Source organism: Erpetoichthys calabaricus, chromosome 11, assembly GCF_900747795.2.
Source record: "Erpetoichthys calabaricus chromosome 11, fErpCal1.3, whole genome shotgun sequence".
NCBI lineage: Eukaryota > Metazoa > Chordata > Cladistia > Polypteriformes > Polypteridae > Erpetoichthys > Erpetoichthys calabaricus.
Window position 1 is genome coordinate 91,486,463 of NC_041404.2, and position 14,700 is coordinate 91,501,162.

At 36.3% G+C, this 14,700-nt stretch overlaps 1 protein-coding gene across 3 annotated transcripts in view; it reads left to right on the forward strand.

The window, feature by feature from the left end:
* irf3 (interferon regulatory factor 3) overlaps positions 1–14,700 on the forward strand; it is a 58,434-nt gene extending 43,734 nt beyond the window's left edge. For 2 of the 3 annotated variants that reach the window (XM_051933712.1, XM_051933710.1), the window contains 4 exons: positions 1,498–1,656; positions 5,590–5,961; positions 12,184–12,305; positions 12,416–14,700. In XM_051933712.1, the coding sequence (XP_051789672.1) occupies positions 1,498–1,656; positions 5,590–5,961; positions 12,184–12,305; positions 12,416–12,556 (794 nt within the window). In that variant the 3' untranslated portion in view covers positions 12,557–14,700. The remainder of the gene's footprint in view (positions 1–1,497; positions 1,657–5,589; positions 5,962–12,183; positions 12,306–12,415) is intronic. The other variant, XM_051933711.1, reaches the window with a different exon arrangement.

Here is a 14,700-nt window from a genome sequence, read left to right on the forward strand (position 1 = left end):
CATCTACATGGCTTCTCTCAAGTATTTTTGAAATTTTTATGTATGTTTACATCTAAATATGTCAAAGTGTTTAAGGCACATGACATCACATGATCCATCTGTCCATTCCACAACCAGCTCTGGACAGCTAATGAAAATTCACAACACACACATTCAATTAGAAAACCTAAGTTGTGCCCAGCAATGTTAAGGATAGACTCTGGACCCAAACTACTTTGAATTTGATTAAGTGATTTTAATCCAGTTGAAAATGGTATGTTATTTGTGCTGTACAGCAGGTCATATTTCTGTACAGCATTCAAATTCAGTGATTCAGAAAAAAAGTAAATGAAAACTCAGGTGACCCTTTGTTTTTCAAACATAAAGAAATATTAAAATAGTGCAATGTCAAAATGAATCATGAATATTTAAACTTTGTGTGAAACATTTAGTGAGCAAAACTGCTCTGAATCTTTTACTACATTTGAACTTTTTATGCCATGTATATTTATATTTAGTGAAGGCTAGAGCTGTCATTCTTATTGTGCCTATCATGAAAATCAGCTTCTGCAATTTGCCCCACACTCAGCACATTCAGCCACAGTATTTTGCGAATAATAGCAGTTTACGCACAGTGGAAGGACAAGGTGCCATTCTTCTTTTTCCCATTACAAAACTGGCTTCTACCAGTTGCCTTACTGTCATCTAATGTTGCATTGGTTCTCTTCCTGTCTGAAATGCTGCATGCCCACTCCACTGTTCTTTTTGCTCTTCTTTTTTCATGCAGTGCAGCTGCACTGTGGCTTGCAGTGAAAGGGCCCCAAAGCACAATTTCACGGCCAAGGTAGCCTGCACATCTAATTCATGGGTCATGTTACACTTATCATGGCATAGGTTTTCGAGACCAAGGTTCAAGGCTCAGTGTTTCTAAGTTTTTGCATGACAGACAGGCAGTCCTTAGCATTTTGTATACATATACCAGTATGCTGTTTACAATGCATCCAGCATTCACTTGCAGAGGCTGAACCAATCACAGATCTATACTATAAAAGCTATTGGTTACATTGCCTTTCCACAAAATTAAGGCCATCAAAGGTTTCACTAGCGCAGCTTGAAGCTTAGATTAGATTACATGTGATTTCCACAATTCAAGTATGTCATTTCACAAACCAACATTCTTAATATAATATGAACAGATCAAACAAAATCCAACACTAGTATATTGTGTGAAGGTCATGTAATGTAAATGTAGATATAGGTAGTGAGAAAAAAGTACAGCACTAATCTAGTACCAAACATATGCATACCACTTCACTAAGAGTGGCATTTCCTGAGTTGGTGCCCTAGTATTTCTGAAAAAAAAATGCACATTTTGAAGATATTTGAGTGCTTTCTATGATTTACGTGTGCTTTGTAAAGCATCATGTGGTGGTGTCTCCTGTCAATGAGTCTTTATTAAACAAAGTATGACTGACTGGTGGCTAAGCTGTCTGCTTATCTATTTATGTATTTATTTAGGAACATTTCAATTTGGGAACAGTACCACGTTTTTGCCATCGGAATGTCATGAAGCCTACAATATACCTGAAAGTGCAACTGAAGCTCCTGACCCAGGTCTCCAACAGACACAGGAATTTAGACAGGAAGTTGACCGTACATTCATTAATGAGCAAATGGGTGAGTTTTAAGTGTAAACTGCGGCTTTACCAAAATTCAGTTACTATATTTAGACGCAATTCACCTTTGATATTTTGGACCTATAATGAGATGAAATAAGACAACTAGATACGCTTTAGCACAAAATAGCAGTGCATGGACACTCAGCAAGTTATGGATGTAAATAATATCAAATAAACTTACCATGTTTACTGAAAATGGATAACTGACAAAATGAACATATAATATAAAATATACAAACCTATACACAATTTAAGGTATGTAGGTAAAATCTTTGTTGTTAGTGTTACATGGAGAAGCTGTTAACAGTCAAAGTAACTACTGGCTTAAATTATACTAATACTGTATCCAGCAGGGGGCGCTTTTTTTGGAATTGTGTTCTTTATTGATGCAGAAGAGACTTGAGCCATACATATCCCTTTAGAAACCATGGCGGAAATAATCAGATGAGAGCAGTATGGTAAAAATAAAAGAGGCAGATCCATTTAACTTGCTTCTAAATGTAGCTTCCACCCCCCAAAATACAAAGCATAATTATTTATACATACATATCCAGGCCAGAGAGAGGTAAATGGTACATACTGTTGTCATTCAGTTCCTTCAATGGGGAATGCTGACAGCATCCCTGATCTGGCAGGGTGTTCAGCGGCATGGAGACAGCTTCTGGCTTCTCCATGGTTTCTCCTCATTTTATATACAGCGTACTCAAGTTTTTATGAGTCTTGCCAGATATGGGCAACTGCCATCTGGGCTGTGCCCTTCTAGCACCTTTTACACCTGTTCTATCACTCATGGCCTCTGCCTGAATGTAATGGGTCAGCTCTGCTTTAATCAACCAAAAACTCCTTCCTGAAACAACTTTAAATATCAGACAGGGGCCCTGGCTATATCACCAAATAGGGCAACTAGCCTGCCTTATCAGTTATCGTCTTATCACATATTTTGGTCCATCTTCCTGGCCAGCTTCATTCTGTCAGTGGGGGTGTGTGTGGCTTCAACTTTGGCATCGCTACAGATTACAGTGGCACACTTCAAACCTATTAGTGCAAATACCAACAGAGAAAATTGTTAATTACAGCAGTAAGAATGCACATGAAATCAATAAACCAATCAGTTAAATCATCTTCTATTAGTTAAATTAAAATCAGTCCTTTAAATACTGGGATTTTAACAAGGAAATGCTTTTTTCAATAATTATTTTTTAAATGTGAGAACAGTAGTGTGGTTTCCATATGGAGTAACAATTAGACTAAAATTTCCATTCTTTTAACTTGCAAAAACTATACAGGGTGGCCAGAAATGGATGCCCCAGAGCCCCAGACACCAATGTACCCACACAGTCAAGGATTTAAAATCAAGTGGCTTTTATCATATAACAATACCTTTCACAGGTTCTTTCTTCAAATGACAAAATGATCTCTAGCACAAACACAGTGATCTCCCTCTACACTCCTCCAGGCAAGCATTTTTCTTTTCCTCTTGACTCCAGCTCAACTTGGATGAGGTCAGCTCTTTTATGTTGGATCAGTGAGTAATTCCTGTTCAATAGCACTGAATGGCAGATGCACTTCTAGGTTATGTGTAGGCTCTACGACAGGGTTGTCCTTCAGGACTATGAATCCCATGGATCCCTGTATGTGTCCATATTGGGACCATGCCAGAAGAGCACTGCCATCTATCATCTCCCCCAGTCCATCCATTAATCTTCCATCCTGACTGGCATAACTGACTGGCATAATAATCAAGAATCATCCTAGCCATGTATGTTGTCCATCCATTATGGTCACCTGTGTAGATCAGGAATCCCAGCTGGGGTGCCAGTCCATCTCTTAGGGCACTTACAGCAGTTAAATATGATTTTTTTTGTGATCAGTTAAGATGAAAAGGTAGAATATACAAAGTTACATAAGCAAATTTTGGTCAGTAAAATATCCAAACCACCAAAATTCCATTCATGTCCCAAAACCTTGGAAGTGTAGCTTTACGGTGATCTTTATATTTAGATGCTGCTATGAGGTAATCTTATTCCTAACATGAGATGTTGCATAGGACCAGTTCTGCATTCTTTTGTGAAGCTCCATTGATTTTCTGGGCTGATAATTCAAGGAGCAAATATTTATAAAAGGAGAAATTCTGCAGATTCTGGGAAAAAGAATCTGCCCCTATGCAGCAAGATGCAAGGCTGATTTAGCAGCTAAAGTGCTCAGTGAAAGTATTTTCTGCTGGAGGGACGTAAGCGAGAGGAAAGAAAGGTCCAATAACACATTTATATGAGGTGAGAAAGCAATGCATTTCTGCTTCTAGGTTTGGCCTGTTGAATGTTGCTAGTTGTACTATGGAGTGGCACATGTTTGGCTAGCATGGTTTTGTATAGCTGACAGCAGCAGGAACCTGGCCTGATAGTCACAAGGTCAAGGCAGAAATCAGCCTTGAATGGAATCCCAATCAATCATATGGCACACTCACACTAACTCCTACCAGAAAACTGTAAACATGATATACCCTTGTTTTCAAGAAATCTGTAGAAACACAGAAAAATCCATGCTCCCCTAAAATAAAGATTAAGTTACAGACTCCCCAATTTACAGACAACGGTTTTACAAAAATTCAGCTACATAAAAAAAGTCATTTAACAACCTTTTTTGTATAACAGCCTTTTTCATTTTTATGAACTACAATGAATCTGAATTTTTGCAGTTAAGACAATTTTCAAACACACATTTGCGCTAACACCTGATCATTGTCACACTTATTCTATATATCTGCACTCTTTGCAGAAGGAGTGGGGCTGGGTGTTTAGGACATGGCTGTATAAGAGTAATGTGTCCGATGATTCATTCAACTTGCCACATGTGTTTTTATGTGTCTTCTCACATTACCTTGAGCATCATCACTCCATAAAAGAGTGCTAAAAGATGGAAGAGCCCAAGAAAGGTCTAAAAGTCCTTCCTTTGGATGTTAGATTTGAAGTGAAAAGGAACAGGTACACAGCCTTATTAAGTACCATTTATTACAGGGACTTTGTCTTAGGTTTTGCTTAGATGACCAATTTTATTATTTAGCAAATTCTGTAAATGTTTTGTGTATTTTGATGTTATATCAGCAAAAATTGGAGTAGTTTTTTGGGGCCAGGGAATGCTTGTTTCCATTTAAATTAATGGCCATTACAGTATGTTTTTGTGCTGCAAAAATTCATACTATGAAGGGATTTTCAGGTACAGATAAGCTCCACAAAGCAGGGAAACCTTGTATTTTGATTTATCTCTGCTATGTGATACGTTCTTGCTTTGAACTAAAATGCTGTTTAAAGCAGTGCAGCCCATGTGTCATAACTCTGTTATCATCATTTCAACTCTCATTTTAAACCAGAAATATGAATCTTAAAAAGACACTGTAGATTAGCATACAGATATTTAGTCAACTTGTTACATGCTTGTACATAAATTGTTTCATTTTCTGTAAATACTTGAACACTTATATACTGTATAAAACTAACAGCATTTTTAGAAATATGACATTTTTGAGGACTTGTTTGAAAGACTACCTAATGCAGTTGACTGTCCATCCATCCATTATCCACCGCTTATCCGCTGACTGTATTTTATATAATAGACCATATGTTAAAGCAGAAATAAGCTGTAGAGAAGTACACCAGGGCCGTTTTTCTTAATATTTATTTACATTTTGAAGATTATCTCATATTTCAAAAACATAATGTCCCTTTCCATTTTGCACTTTCCTGTATTATTTATTTCAACTATATTATGATTTTTGAACTCCAGACAGCTGTATTATAGTTTTGAGTACTGAAAGAGTAGATACTGTACTGACCCATCATATCAAGGTCTTCTATTTACTGTTTGTCAATACTGAAAAAGAGCTGTCAACCAATTTCTGTTTAGTTTTCAATTTTATCTGTCTTGTGTTTCTTAGTTACAGATTTCCGTGTCTCCATCTATTTCCGAGGAGTGCTAGTAGCACAGTTCCCCACAGTGAGAGGGTTGGGATTTCAATTGTTATTTGATGAAATGCCCAATGCGCCAGGCACTGAAAACTTTATCAGGTTACAGATACCAGGAACTGAGAATATATCAGATACACAGCAATCAAGATACACAGAAAGGATCCTTAGAAAACTGGGACAAGGTCTGGCTGTGAAAGTCCAAGACAAGTCTATCCTGGCAAGCAGACTTGGGGACAGCCACATTTTCTGGAGTCTCTCTAAGTTCGATTCATCCTGTCACCCACAAGAAGTTTCCAAACATGAGTATACAGAAGTCTACAATTTCGGCAGGTTTGTCAGAGGTAAAGAACCATAATCAACAAGTTCAAAATAAAAAGAAAACATGAAATATGCTACAATATGTGGAAATATTCAATGTGAAATTTCTAAATTGAAAAACAAACTGTCTTTCTAAAAGCATTTTAATTGAGCTAGGAGTGATCAAGATCAAGGTCTACTTTAGAATGACTGTCTGGTACAGTATGTAGTCTATGTATAGCACTATGTTGTAGTGTATGGAGTTTTGAACCACAAGTTTAATTCTCTTGTGTGAAATTGCATAATCCCCTTATGCTAAAGTGGAAGGACCCTGACGACCACTGTGTTCCCAAAGAAATGCTTTCAGGTTGTCTGGTAAGTCTATGTGACCTGCAGCGGACTGCTGTCCTATCATAGGTGGGTTTCTACCATACAGCTGCCATGACAATAGTCCCTGTTTTCCTGCTACCCTTAAATAAAGTTAAACAGTTTTTTTTAAAGCTCACTCCATATGCAGAGGTTGCAGTAGAAAATGTCTACAGTACCCTTGTGCTTCTTCACTAAGTAGCAAGGTGGGAGCATTTTTTTGTAATGAAAAGTGTTAAACAAAAACTGCCTTTTGAAATTCACTGGGTAGAGTAAAAGATGATTCAATTTCATTTTGTCTTAAGCATAATTGTGATTAAGCCCACACCACAGAATTTTCAGCATATACCATATTATCTGCTGCTTTTGCAAATTAGAGACAAAATTAAAAATGTAGGTGTGTATATCCAGTTTTCAATTCATGTTGCCAGAATACTCTAATGTTGTTCCATTTTGTTTATGCAGTGCCCTGTCCTGCATAAAGTGAAGCCATATTTCAGGCGAAAATGTCATAATTCCTTGTACTACTAGAGTTCATCCTATTGTAAGTTTTCTTTACTAATGCTTAATTACTCTTTCTGAGAGTTGAGACACTGTATACATGGACTGCAAGATTATGGAATTGTTTGTGCTATGCTGCATCATGATAGCTACTTACATATGAAATATTATGTTAAAATTTCAGCTTGCAGTCCAAATGAAAAACTGGAATCTGAACAAAAGTACAGGTGTCTGTTTTGCTAAAATATGTCATCTTATTCCTCACCAGCAATAAAATCTATGTGCCTAGTATGCAATTACAGAAGAATGCAGAGAGTCAACTTAGGTACATCATGTGTAGTTTGTACGATTGTTTATAATTAAGCTTCGGTTAATAATAGAAAACTGCAGAATGTATTTTTATGGGTGATGGATTTGATTTTTGAATGGCTATGCCAGTTATTAAATATTTGCACATGACGGTTTAGCTGTTTGTTTTCCTCTGACATATTGAAAGTACAGTTCTAAAGAGGAATGGATCAGGTGATGACAGCAGGGAGTTTAATTATGTGAGTAGGAGAAACGTAAGACACCCTCTACTATATACAGTATATATACTAATATGTATACTACAAGTCAATTTTTCAAAGTTTGATCACATCCAGAAATTTCACGTTTTCATGTTTTTGATAGGAATTGATACTTTTTTTTATCAATATTAGTGGGCTTTGCCCCCTGCCTGCTTCGCTCGCCAACCCCCCGGCCTGCGCTACGTGCCAGCCACTTCATGTCTATGCCGCTCGTGTATGTGGATTTCACTTTCACTAAACAACAAATCTTTTAATTCTTGCGGATATGCCTCTTCATTGGGAAGAAACACTACTTTTCCCTGATGGCAACAAAAAATTAGACAATCTAGAAGTCTCTGACTTAAAGTTTAAATCTGAACAATATATTTGATCTTTTTTCGCTGTTCCGTTATTTCACCGAGTAATAGTTTGTTTGTTTGTGGTTAAACCTCTTGGCACAAAGTCTCGTCTCGTGGGACATAAAAGTATCTCTCTGAAAAAGTCACGTCTCATCCCAGGATTTTTTTATTATAATAGAGAGATATCATAAAATTGATTTAAAAAAAACAACCAGGATATGACTAGTATTTCTAATGGCTATTACTGCTTGAAATGGTAGGCTTTTAATTTATTATTCACACATGACTGAAGAGTCACATTTTCAGAAGCCATTCCTTCAGTGACCTAATGATAAACACCCTTAGCTTATCCTTAATTAGTTATGTATACATTAATCGGTTATTAAAAAAACCTTTGTAATTGCATTAGAACATGCAATGGATTGGCTTCTTCATAAATACATGCCAGATACCAGTGTCATCTGCAACAGTGTCACATGCACACAAATCAATGCTCGTTCCTAACCAAATTTATGACTCCGCGATTGTTAAATAATATTTAATAAATATACCAGTAATTGCATGCTCACATGTATATTATGAATAAAGACTAGTGTGGTGAAAATCCAAATTAAAATTACAAAAACTAGTTTTGTTTTCATTTTTATTTTTAATTTTTGTTTATTTTTTATCGGAGGGAGTGAAACGTACAGAAATTCACCAAAAGATGTTGGCTTGTGAAGATGAGTAGGCTATTTGGGTAACTCCAAGTCATCATGTGCTATGGCAAGTGCAGATCCATAGGTAATATCCAAATGTGCAGCAAAAGTGAAGAATGTAATCAATCCGTCAGTCTTCTATGATGAAGGCAGTCACCTTTCACCATGTCAATGTGAGCTCATGTACGCGATGTCGGTGGTCGACCAGTTCGAGCTTCATCGTTGTTTACAAATGTTGGTCCTGCTTGAAACCTTTCTGCCCATTCTTAAACTTTTTACTGAGTCATGCTGTTTTCACTTCCATACTGAGCCAACAGCTATCAGTGAATTTCAGCAGGTTTCACTCCTTCTGCCACAGAAATCTCACTGTGGCATGTCGTTGATGCAATCCTGCAGTGGAACTTCCATGTTCATTTGACCTTGGTTTCAACTCGACCAACAGCAGCCATCACAAACATGTTGTATTGCATCTCCCTCTATCCACTGCGGTTACAGCACAGTTTTCAAATTGCCTTTACTTTTTGATTTACTCTTATATATCTTGTAGTTTTTGATTTACATATTCTGTCCACTGTGAAAGAGTTTTGGGGCTGCAAAAGCAGTTATTAACCCTGGAATGCTGCCCTATTCCACTGGCATCTGCACTGATGCTTAGATATTTCTCAGTGAAAAATGAGAGTTTGAAAAATATTTCCTTGGCTACCCAGTTTGTTGTTTCGTATTGTTCTCTTTTTCATTTCTGTTTTTCACAGGTTGCTTTTAGAATTAAGCTATAAAGTGTACTTTAAAACCAGGCTATATAAGAAGTAGTGTTTGGAATGTACCGTGTATTACAGGGGTGGGCAAAGTCATTCCTGGAGGGCCGCAATGGCTGCAGGTTTTTGTTCCAACCCAATTGCTTAATAAGAAGCACTTATTGCTCTAGAAACACTTCTGCTTCATTTTAGTTATCTCCCTCATTAAGATTTTGAACCCTTATTGCTTATTTAAGTCTTAAACAGCTGCATTCTCGGTTTTTAATTACTCCTTATTAGCAATAATGACAAAAGAAACCAGCAGTTATCCATTTTGCTTGTTACCCTTTACACCTGTGTGTATTTATCGGGCACTATTTGGTTTAATTAAATACTTGGAAGGAAAGAGAAGAGAAAAAAGTGAAGGACTGAGAATTACCCATCCATTTTACACTTCAAAGTATTTGGATGATATCCTTAGAATGGAAATAAAATCTAGGATATGAGAATGACTTGACATAGCAGAGTTAAAGCACTAACAAGCCATGAAATGTAATTATTGGCAAGGATTGTTTTCTAATTAAGCAACTGGGTTGGAACAAAAACCCGCGGCCACTGCGGCCCTCCAGGAATGACTTTGCCCACCCCTGGTGTATTACATTTTTAGGTGGCGGTTTTTTACCAGAGGGATGTTCAACATGTTAGTAATGTACAATATGTAAAGCGACTTCATTTGACTACTTTGATGTTGGGCTTAATAACAAATGCTGAATTTAAGATCAAAATTAAGACCGATAAGCACAACTATATAACTTTAGTTTCTTAAGAATTTGTTTTTTCTTTAATTTAGGGTTGAGGCTAATTAAACTTATTCCTTTTGACATAATAGTTGTAAAAGACTTTGCCAACTTTTTTTATTTTCACAGAACCTATTAGTACATCACAGGATAGTGTACAATGTAAATACAAGATGCAGACCACCTGTTTGTAACATAAATAAAGCAACTGTAGTAGATTTCTTTTTTTTTAACTGTCTGTGTGGGACTGTTAGAGATATCCCAGTATTCTCAGCATTTAAGTCAAGTGTGGTGGTGCAGATATTTACATTTCTTTTTGTGTTCATAAAAGTTAGAGATTCTTTTAAATCACTTCAGTTTTTTAGGTTCCGGACCTCCTGACTCACTTGTACGAGGAAACCCCCCATGTGTGACATAACCTGTCAACACGTCTTGAATGTCTAGCTATATAAGACATCAACCTATTTGGGGTATCCTCCTATTTCTGCCACTCTATACCCAAAAATCCTCATTTTTAGGCCATATTTGGACCTTCTTTTGTTCAGGAAACTACACTCTAACGATAAAGAGTAAACCAATAAATGTCTTCAGCAAAATGATTAGAGTGACTTAAAGCTATGCATACCACATCAAACGATCTTAGGGGTTCACCCTCTAATAGGATACGAGTAGTCAGGGTTAATCCTTTTCATAAAACTTTCAAAAAATTTGGATTGGTAATATTTACATGTGGAGTGTCATTTCATGCTATTTCGAGGTTACTAATGCACAAACATAACATTTTTGATATTTGATTATTTACCAGTGAACCTAGCCCTGTAAGAGACACTCCCAAAAGGTTAACAGTAACAAATCTTAAATATAAGATTACAGAGTATAATTTTAGACTATTTCAAGGTCAGTGATTATGAATATGATGTTATTTTTGATCCTTTACTAGAGATCTAGATAGATAGATAGATACTTTATTAATCCCAAGGGGAAATTCACATCAAGCCCTCTATGGGCCTGTCAGAGGGTGTAAAATGAAACATTTCTATTACAGTCGAGAATATTTAGACTTATATTTTAGACTTAAAATGAAGCACACATTTTAAATTTCAAATATCTGATGCAAACTATTCTTGTTTATTATATTCTTCTACCTTCTTATGAATATCCGTAATTAGTGTGGCTTACACTAATTCAGACTTTTAATGATTGTTATTTGTTGCTAAGTTTTTCTTATTCTTCACGCATACTTGACTGCTATCACTCTTGGCATCAGAACTGACTTCAGAATGGGCGGGGGATATTAGAATGACCAGTGAAAAAGTCAGTATCAGACCTTTCTCATATTCCACTAAAATCAAAGGCTCTAGATTACCTTGTAGCATAGACTATAGAGTACTTGATGTGTGGAGAGATTGGGGGTCTGGGAGACCACTTAGCATATATCAGTTACATGGGGACATGTCCTATTCTAAGGGTTGTGAATTTGCAAAGGCTTATTTTCTCTGTGTGGAATGAGATTTTTTTTTCTTTCTTCAAATATCAATTGGTCTAAGCTTAGCTTTAGTTTAATGTATTTTTGCTTACTGGAAGCTTTATGAATCTGATAGAAAATGTATTTTATATATATATATATATATATATATATATATATATATATATAATAGAAAATAATATATAGCATACATTAATATTTTTATTTACACATTGTACATTGCTTTTGTTTTTATTGAATATGATTGTCTTTTAGTTTAGTATTTGTAAATATGTACATTGCTCTGAGCTCATCCAAAGTGTACTATACAAAAGTAAATTGAATAATGCAGTGCAGCACTGTATTAGGAAGTTTTCTATGGCAGCCACTGTTACAGCCTTAAGAGTCATTAGTCTTCCTTTAAAAGAAAAAATAGAGAATGGTTAATTCCACGCTGAAAAGTAAAGAAGGTGGTTAGAAACACAATGTTTCAGCTTAACGCTTCTTATTTTTTCATTGTGGAATTAACTTCACCTATTTTTTCTTTTTGCAGATCGCATTGATGCAACACATCTGTAAACTCCCAATTTCAGAAAGAATATCAGAGCAGTTCCTAATTATCAAAGCTGCCTGGGCTTGGGAGTTCAAAGGCAAGTTAAAAGAGATATTGAATATTCCAAATACAGTAAAGCAAGGTAGGGTCATTAGGCTTATACTGTATGTAGTTTTCTATTCTATCACCCATCAAAGCTGTAGAAGATTTATTATTCAATTGAAATGTTTTTCTTTTTGTCATAGAGTTGCATGATTTCATTGAATCACGGGGTGGATCACCACAATACTCATTGTGGTTCTGTCTGGGAGAAGTGTGGCCTGATCCTAACAAACGACCATGGGAGAAAAAGTTGATCATGATAGAGGTTTGTTGAGTTGCTTTTACATTTTGACAACGGTACTACAAATGTTCCTATGCCAGCATTAACCCACCTCCCTTCTCTTCTTTCTGCCGACTCTGTTTTTGCTTTGACAGGTCATTCCAATCTGTTTTGAGATCCTCAAAAACATTGCAGTAGCTGGTGGAGCCTCATCTCTACAAGGAGAAAATATTGAACTTCAGCTCTCAGACAACCCTAGCTTGAGGTCTCTGTTGGAAAGTATGGAAACAAATTAGGGTTAAGCTAACAAGGAAATGGACATCACTTTTGGGTTATATTGCAATCTACAATTCAGTTTTCTTTGGAATGTATTTTCTTAAGTTACTGAATATTTTCAAAATTTAGGCTGTAGAGTCTACTGATTGCAACACTGCACTAGTAATGACAAGGTTATTACTTAAATATTTGCCAGTAACTCACTATATGAATGGTTTATCCTTGCAAAATTACTAAAAATTAGGAGTAGCGGGAAACGTAACAAGTGTCTTCTGTAGATTAGGAATGGGATAATTAAGAAATGGCTAAAGAAAGTGCAACTCTGTAATAAGTATAACATAAACAGCATATCACTAAACTCAGGGCTTTCATGAACATGACAGTTAATTATAAATGTAAAAAACAAAGCTGGAGAAGAACATTGCAACTAATAAAAATAAGATTACCCTGAGATTTGTCAGCATTTCAGCAGTAGAGAAACTGTGAAGGAGGAAATTAACTGTATTACGAGAAGCAAGGGAAACACATAGTATTTTAAAAAGTCAATGCATGCTCTTAATCCATACTTCTCTGAATTTTTCACCTGGGAATAATATTAAAAAATGCTAAACAAGTTGAAGGCTGCAGAGAAAGAAGTGCTATAAGGATTAAAAAGGATGAAAGCACATAAAATGTCCCACGCCATACAGCATTTACCTAGAAATCCGAAAACCAATGGATTATAAACACAAATCCTAAATGTTTATTTTGAAGAAATCACTATTGCTGACAATTTAGATTCAGGATCAATGTGCCTCATTATTAGTTTTAGTGCTATTAGCTATGAAAAGCTTACTGTAGATCAGAGGTGACTTAAAAGGTCACCATTTATTTTAACATAAGGGCTGCTGGCCTGCCCATCTTTTTACTTGCTTTGTTTTGAATTCCTGTGAGTCAAGGGTGTTGTGTTCTCTGAAGGAACTGAGCAAGCAAGCAAACACACTTTTGTTTTGGGAATTACAGGTACTGAGGCTTCTAACTGAGAGAAAACTAAACAAGCTTCCACAAGCATTCAAGGCCTTTAACCTTAAGAACACTGAGCAAGCTCTCACGCTAGTGCATAACCATATAAACATTTTAAATTTATTTATTAAGGCTCATCAATACTTTAGGCGATCCAGTTAAAGCAAAATGCACTGTGTTAGCTAGTATGAGCTGTATGGAGTTTAAGAGTTGATTACTGAAGGCTAGGGTTTTTTGTCTTTTATGCAGACACTTGTGAGCTCTTTGGGGAGTTCGGGGGCTGCTTTTATGCCTAGCAGCTCAGTTCCTGTGCTTGCAAGTCAGTAAGTGACTGCATGCCACTGCCTAACAGCACAGCTTCTTGTGCTCACAGATCTTCACATTAGTATGCATACATATGTATATTTTAGATAGCATTTAAGTTTGTCAGTGCTTCTTTATGAATCATAATAATCAAGTTACAGCAGAATGTATTAAACTAGTTAGCTTTAAGTTAATTTAGAATTAATTGTTAAAGACCTGTATTTTTCCTTTTATCCAAGCAGTTAGGAAGCTCCATGCTTGTCCACTCAAGACCGTCTGCAGCTTGGCCCTTATTCATGAACCTGCATGATATCGCTTACTGGCACAGTTGCCTATGATTTTAGCCTTAAAGGACGCTAGTACAACAAGTAATCATTTATTTAATTTTTAATTGAGTAGTCCAGTTTTACATGTGGATCTTCCTGATTCCACCTGGAGTTGATTAACCAAAAGGCCATCAATCTTTGACAGCCCAGGATTAGGAACATGAGAATGCAGGGAGGGGTAATGCTGACCTCTAGGTGGTAAATACATCCTTTGAGCCAAAATGGTCATTATGAGAATGTGTGGACTGGGAAGAAAAATTGTTATGTGAAGGTTTAATGGGAAAGAGATTGTTGTGAGAAAGTCCACAGGACCAGGTGATTGTTCTAAGAAAAGAAAATGAGCAAGGTCATTATCATGAGAAACCCTGTAAAGCAGATGAAGTGAAACAGTGTGACGTGGGGATACTTTGAGACAAGAATTGTAATAAATATGAGGTTCTCCCAAAGCTAGACACTCACTTCATTGAACTGAGACAGGTTTCATGTGCTCTGCAATGCTTTCCTGTGCTCTGCAATAAAGTCTATTCTGCCTA